The sequence below is a fragment of the Macrobrachium nipponense genome, chromosome 15, assembly GCF_015104395.2.
Source record: "Macrobrachium nipponense isolate FS-2020 chromosome 15, ASM1510439v2, whole genome shotgun sequence".
Classification (NCBI taxonomy): Eukaryota; Metazoa; Arthropoda; class Malacostraca; order Decapoda; family Palaemonidae; genus Macrobrachium; species Macrobrachium nipponense.
Genome location: NC_087208.1, coordinates 8,568,280 through 8,575,779, shown reverse-complemented (window position 1 = coordinate 8,575,779; position 7,500 = coordinate 8,568,280). Strand labels below are relative to the sequence as shown.

Here is a 7,500-nt window from a genome sequence, read left to right as displayed (position 1 = left end):
TTTGGGTGTTTTAAAACCTATGCTATGTAAACTGCATTTTTATTGTATTTTTCATCCACAAAGCCTTCAAATATTGATTATTTTGCAATTTTGGAGTCATATCTTTTGCTAGATTGGTGTTGTAAGCGGTGTAACCCTGGAACATATGTTGTAAACCTGGAAATTATTTTTGATGAATATAATTGAAAAGAGTAGTAACCTCGGAACGTCGTAAGCTGGGGACTGATATATATATATATATATAGATATATATATATATATATATATATATATATATATAAATAGTAATAGTGGTCCCCGGTATTCGCGGGGATGCCTACCACGGCCCCCCCCCCCCCCCCCACCCCCTCACAAATAGTTGGAATCCGTAAATAGTTGAAACCCCCTTTAAAAATGCTGAAAACAGACCATTTCGTTAGTTAAATTTCAATAAAAACCCACTAAAAATTTTATACTTGTTTTTTTTTAATAGTTTTATCACAAAAAGTGCATTTTATGATGAAATTGATTAAAAAAAAAAGGAATTTCCGGACATTTCTCATAGAAAAATACAGTGAATAGGTGAATTTTCCGCGAGTAATGCGGGGAAATGTTCCCGAGAGAAATCCACCAATGTATTTTATTTATGTAAGCCACCAGTGAGAATCGGCAGTGTTTAATAACTTAAACGCAACTCTCAGCTGTTTCTCTTTTCGGTTGTTCATGTCAGTACAGTTTTACAATCGCTTCACCCGCAATTTTAAAAAACGGAATTTAGGGGGGATGGAGGAGCATCGCAAGTATAACGGTCGATGAAATGGAGAGAAAGACCATTGCCTCTGCCTGGTTGTTACGTGATATATATCTGTGCAGAAGTCGAACAATAGTTTTATTAAGAATAATGATAATCTTAATAAAGCAGTTGTTTTACTGTAATAATATTGCATGTATTACTATCGAATTATAAAATGTGAACATAGTGATCATGTGCCATTTGCATTCTGGTTTTCTTTACATTCTTAAAGTGATCAGCTGATTGCGGTTTACCGACATTATCACTCACTGTCTATAGTTACAAAATAGAAATTAATTAAGAGATACGTTCCTTTCGTAAAACCAAAACGGGGTTAGAAATTGCGACTACTTTATTTATAAAGGCTACAAATTACATTAGGTACTCGTGTGATTTTGTCAGTTGCAGACGTTGCATCTATTTCCAAAACATTCTGGCTTCTGCTCATTAGTCGTTTCTTCAGCCTCTGCTACAATAGGTACTACCTGGTTGTGTGGTTGGTTAGGATTTAGTTGGCTTTGTGCCAGCACGGGTTCTTGCTCCTAGAGCAGCCCATAAGCAATACCTGCGGCTGAAATATAGTGGCATGCTTTCTTAACACTTCTCCATTTCGTGACGGATGAATGAAACATATACTTTTATTCATGGAATTACCATTAAAAATATTAATAAACATTGTTAATTACGGCAACTAACATCGGCAAACAGCTGTTTGTCGATTCTGGTGTTTATGTCAGTATTTGCTGTTGTTAATTCCAGTGTTTTGCATTTAGTAGCAAGTGGTTGTTAATTTTAAGAATTCTTACATAAGCCACAAATTTGGTAAGCCTGGTTGGTGAAATTATCGAAATGCATCTCTCACTATATGTTATTATGTATGTATGAAATTGTGTTTATAATATATATATATATATATTATATATATATATTATATATATATATATATATACTAAGTATATATATACTATATGATATAATATATATGGTGTGTATATATGTATATATATAATATAATATAATATAGATATACTTATATATGTGTATAAGTATAATTATAATAAGCAATGTGATATATAGTTATATATAGATATATACATGTATAATAATATATCTATATATATTTATATAGAATGTTGTAGATATATAGTATCAAATATATATACATATATATTATGTGTGAGATAATATATATCTATATGGGGTATAATATTATATATATAATATTATTATAGATATATACCATATATATGTGATATATATATTATATATATATCATGATATAGTCCATATCACATATCCATATATAGATAAGATATTATATAGTTATAGATATATATATATATATAGGGTATATATATAGATATATATATATATGATATATATAATATATATATATATATAGATCTAGCTTAATTAAATATAATACATATAAATACTAATCTAATATATATTTATTTAAGATAATATATATATATTATATGATTTTAAATCACCAAGAAATACAAAACATGATGATTATACAGACAAAGTTACAGCCACGAAGGAAAATTGAAGCACGGGAGATGCTAAGTACTTTCGTCTTATTACCAAGACAGCAACTAAAGATACACAGAAGCAAGGGCCTATATAAATGATGGGTACAAGTCATAAGGGAATGCAAAAAGGTTGGGAGATCACAGAATGGTCAACAGATTAAAATCTAAATCTACTTACTGGTAATCCTCTTTATTCTGTTGTTCATTCAATTCCTTCTGAAATGTATGTTTTATGACCGGGTCAAAAGAAAATAAGGATTGACTTCCATTAAAATTATTCACCCAAGCTAACTGTATCAAAACAGATTCTAACAAGTACCTTGAAATAGTTTTGTTACAACATGACAATATTTGGCTTTGCGTCCAATCTATTCTGTGGGACTTTCACTTAAATGTAGAAATAAAGCATTATTTGTCTTGCTCAGTAAGAACAGGTCAGGCAATTAATGCTTTATTTTTACGTTTAAGTGAAAAGTCCCAAAAGCCAAATAATGTCACTTTTTAACGAAACTTTTTCAAGGAACTTGTTAGAATTTGTTTTGGTTCAGTTAACCTGGGTAAATCATTTTAATGTAAGTCAAGGATTATTTTCTTTTGACCCGGTCATAAAACATACGTTTTAGAAGGAATTGAAAGATAGAAAAGAGTATTGCCAATAAGTAGATTTAAATTTTACTCTGTAGACCGTTCAGTGTGATCTCCCAACCTTTTTGTATTCCCTTATGACTTCTACCCACTATTTATATAGGACTTGCTTCTCTGTATCTTAAGTTGCATTGAACATGTCTTGATAATAAGACGAAAGTACTTAGCATCTTCAGTGTTTCAATTTTCCTTCGTGGCTGCTTTAACTTTGTATATATGTGTGTGTGTATATGTTTGCCATCGAGATAGTGTGAAGTGCGACTTGATGTGATTAAGGCGTGTACGATGCACGTGCAACCTCTCTCTCTCTCTCTCTCTCTCTCTCTCTCCTCTCTCTCTCTTTTCTCTTCTTATCTCTCCTCTCTTCTCTTCGATTGTTGCTGCGGGTTAATTTTTGAGAGCGGTTATGATCTGGTGGTATGAACGGGCCGACCGACTGACGCAGATGGCGGAAGTGAAGCTCTCCGATCCTATGTGTAACCAAAAATGGAGCTGAGTATACTAAATAAAATGCTCCCCAATTGCCGAGGTAGAGACGTTTAGGAGGCGGTCTTATCTGTGAACGAGTGATTGAAGTCATCTGTCAAACATAAAGAGTTGCCTGTGGAAAAGTGTTTGCTTGTCTGCCTGCCTAGATGTTCATGTTGTTAGAGGTAATCATGTTTAGTGTACAATAAACAGTCAGTTGAGTCGACTAGACATATGACGCGTATTGACGATCTTAGTACAGCAAAAGAGAGAGATGCCCATGAGGTCGTTTGAGATGAGCTCAAGACCCAGTACCTTTGTACTCTCATGAGTATCTTGCACAGCTTGTCAATACACAGGTATTTTCTTAAGCAGTTGTGTAACCAGCTCATCTTCTGACACCTGAGTTTTCGTGATTTCTTGTAGGCTACTACAAGGCTGACGTGGGTTGGCCGCTTCGGTGTAGGTGTGATTTTTTATTACTCTTTTCTCCTGTCTCTTCTCCCGCTCTCCGTCGCCCACTTCTCCCACCCCTCCCCTCCTCCTCTCCTCTCCTCTCTCCTCTCCTCTCTCCTTCTCTCCTCTCCTCTCCTCTCCTCTCTCTCCTCCCCTCTCCTCTCAACTAGACGCACACTTATCGGAATGAGGCACCGCCCCTTCTCCCTCCGCAGGGAAGGGTGTGGTGCCATTTCCTATTCCCGGGGTAATTTAATTCTTATGTCACGAGGCCTTAAGAACTATTTTTATATGTGGCGCCTCTGTACCTGAACTGATTGTTGATTGTTGGTTTGATCAGCGAATGAGGGCTGTAGCTTCGCCAGCAGCAGGAGAGCTAATCAGGGGGAATTTTGCTTGCAAATTTAGCATAGATCTCTGGAGGTTATATATAGTTTTCCGCATTGGCCTGATTTAATAATATTCAGTTTTATCCTAAAACCTGAGTCGTTTGAAGTGTCCCAAGGTGTACTAAGCTGTTCGTGTGCATTGATTTGGTTGTTTATGAGACATCACAGGATTGACCTTTTGAAACGTTTATTTTCGTGAAAGTTCATTTGCAGACGAAAATGCATGCATGCATGCCCTCTGTGCCCTACATTTTTATTTCATCGTCCATGTAATGTGACGCCGATTTCAATGACGTGAACGTTGTGTTTGCTGGCAGCATTGCCGTATATGTAGCAGACGTGTGATGTCTTAGGACGAGCACGACACGGTTGTTTGTACGTTTGTCTTTGTCTGTCTATCTACCTGTGTGCATCCCCTCACTTTCACAAGTAAAGGAGAAACCGAAATTCTCTTATCATGATCCAGCTAAGCTAGGCGGAAATGTTCTCGATATGTGATATGTCAAATGATTATTGAACCTGGAATCGGGTACGTGGCCAAGAATGTTAAGGTGGTTTATTGTGAAGTTAAAAATATCATTGTATTTTCGCCTATGTGTTTCGTGTTAGTATTAGTGTTCATTTCATGACGTCTCCATCTTTTCTGCTCTTATTCAAGTTGCCCATGTCTTCGGTAGATCACCTGACCGACAACGTCCCTTAAATATACTATGAATAAATGGAAAGACCTTTTACTGGACTAGAACGGGAAGGCCTGGAGGAAGTAGTCGCCACTAACTCTCTCTCTCTCTCTCTCTCTCTCTCTCTCTCTCTCTCTCTCTCTCTCTCTCTCTCTCTCTCTCTCTCTCTCTCTCTCTCTTCTTTGTTTTCTTAGTATTACAGTTTATTACAAAGAATGATTTCGAGAAATGCGAAAAGTAAGGGTCTTATGTACTTTTGTTGTAAACGGGGCAGAGATGTAATGGGGTTTTATGATTTATTTTAGGTTATTTATAGTAAGAATTGGAAAGCCATTGATTAAAAAGATGTATCACACGTTACCAGTTTCGTTTGGTTGTCAAATTATATTGGTTTCTTTTGGATATCTAATGATCGGAATTTTATTTTTGTATTCTACTCAATTGAAAGCGTAGTAACCTTTTCTTAACTTATTCATTGTGCATACTAGGCTTACTTCGGAATAGTCTTGAACTGTGACTCCTGTCAAATGCTTCGTGAAAACAGAACCTGTCCGGGATAATATTGTGCACTTCCAGCGGCTCTTGTAAATTGATTGCCCAGGTTGGTTTTCTGCAGGAGACTGAAATACATTGGACGTTGTTCAAGTGTTATTAAGGGACCTTGTGTTTTTAAGTAATAATGGGTGCACAAAATCATGATACCGGCATCAAAGGACGTTCATGTTACGGTGCCCAATAGCTTGAAATAAATCGAAACCAGTTAACTGCATTAAGAGTTCGAAGACTGTAGTTGGGTTTGGGCCCACGTCGGGCGTCTGCGCAATCTCTTCGGTGTCTGAAAATATTGCATTCGTGGAAAGAAGAGCCCATAGACTGGGATTTCAAAGACAACCCCAACAAGAATGGAGGACACAGTAGGTAGGTAGCCAGGTTTTAAAGTTATGTTCAAGATTGATGTTGTCACTATTTGCAATTTTTCTATGTAAGGTCCTGTTTGAGAATTAAAGTCAGCGGCGGTCATTTCAGACTCCAGAGAATCTTTTTACTTTGCTGTAAGTGGTTATAGTTTGTTTGTTTATTATAGCACTACCGTATTTCTTGATACTAATTGTGCGTTCGTTTTCATTTGGTCGCTCTTCGAACATTTACTTTATATTTGAACTGCTCTTCGTGGGTAAGTAAGTAGGCGTAGGAGATTGTTATGCTCAGATCGGTATCATTCCGGATTCCGTTGAAAAAGGAGTGAATGCAAGTGACGCACGAGTTCGGGCAAAGCCGTATCTCTGCCTCTAGTCGCACCGTTCATTTTACCTCCTTGGCGCCTGTGACATCATCCATCCATTCCGTCATCCACAGACTGGTATTCATTAATGTCAATAGCGATTTTAATGAGAGAATAACCCTGAACCCCACCCTCACTCACCTCTGGTTACGACCCTGTTTATTAATGGTCTGAGAATGTTTCGAATAGAATTTAGGCTGGGGGATATAGTGACCAGATGACATTCTTAGATTACAAGCAGGATCTACGTAAATTGATGCTTATCCCCACCCCACCCCCCACCCCCGTCCAGCTTCTCGCATCCCAGAATGGCGATAGTTGTTACTGTTTTCATAGTACCTTTTATTACGTCATCTTGGTTGAGGTATAAGTACAAAGTCCCTTCATCATTTTGTACTTTGTAGAAATGGAGGTCTATTCCGTGAATGTCGTCCGAGCTTGGCAGTTTGTTATTGTTAAGATTTTTGGGTTTGGGATTTCATTCGATTTGCTCTCTTGTCGTCGTCACCTGTTTAATTGAACGTGAATTCCAGTTTATATAATATTAAATCTGAATGGCTCTACATTGAGTTTTTTTTTTTCCATCGTTACATTTTGCTGACATGATTGAACAAGGATTAGGGTTGCACAGACCTTCTCTCTCTCTCTCTCTCTCTCTCTCTCTCTCTCTCTCTCTCTCTCTCCAATGGATTCGTTACAGCTAACACTTTCGAAACTAATCAACGCCATCCACATTCACTTAATGGATTATTGGTACTGAGGACAATTCTGGGTAGTTTGACCAGCATAGTGGCATGTCTGGTAGAGGGTGAGGAAGATGACTGGGATAGCAAACATGCAGGAAATTCAGAAGGCTTTTAGAAGGGCATTGCCGACGATCTGTCCTAGAATAATAGGGGCCTGTCTGGTGTGGGACTAAACCCTGCGGTCAGTATGGGGTAGATCTCGTGGTATCAGTTTATCATAATCAGGTTCGGGTTTCGCTGCTGCAGGCGTCACTCAGTATTTGCAGGGAACAAGACTTAGTGAGAGTGGCCCGTCCATTCTGTTTACAATAATAAGCAGCAGTGGTGGACAACAGTGATCAACACCTTATCAGGTTAGTTTCTACTAACATCAATTCTTGCCGACTATCTTGGCTTCTCTCACTGCTTCTTGCTGTTCACTATTGAATTTAAACTTATTGACAGACCCACTTCGATCAGCAACATTCTTACATTTGCCATCTTAAAATGATTAGATGCATGGATTATACTCGGAATAAAAAGAAAAA

General features: G+C 37.3%; 1 protein-coding gene across 6 annotated transcripts in view; it reads left to right on the top strand.

Annotated features, from left to right (window-relative positions):
• Positions 1-7,500, top strand: part of LOC135226993 (integrin beta-PS-like) — a 156,728-nt gene that overhangs the window by 12,089 nt on the left and 137,139 nt on the right. Inside the window, exon 1 of one of the 6 annotated variants that reach the window (XM_064266714.1) lies at positions 5,745-5,863. The exons of 3 other annotated variants lie outside the window; for them this stretch is intronic. In XM_064266714.1, the coding sequence (XP_064122784.1) occupies positions 5,848-5,863 (16 nt within the window). In that variant the 5' untranslated portion in view covers positions 5,745-5,847. Of the gene's footprint in view, positions 1-5,744; positions 5,864-7,305; positions 7,327-7,500 lie in introns of those variants that run through there. 2 more of the 6 variants (XM_064266720.1, XM_064266719.1) reach the window with 2 other exon arrangements.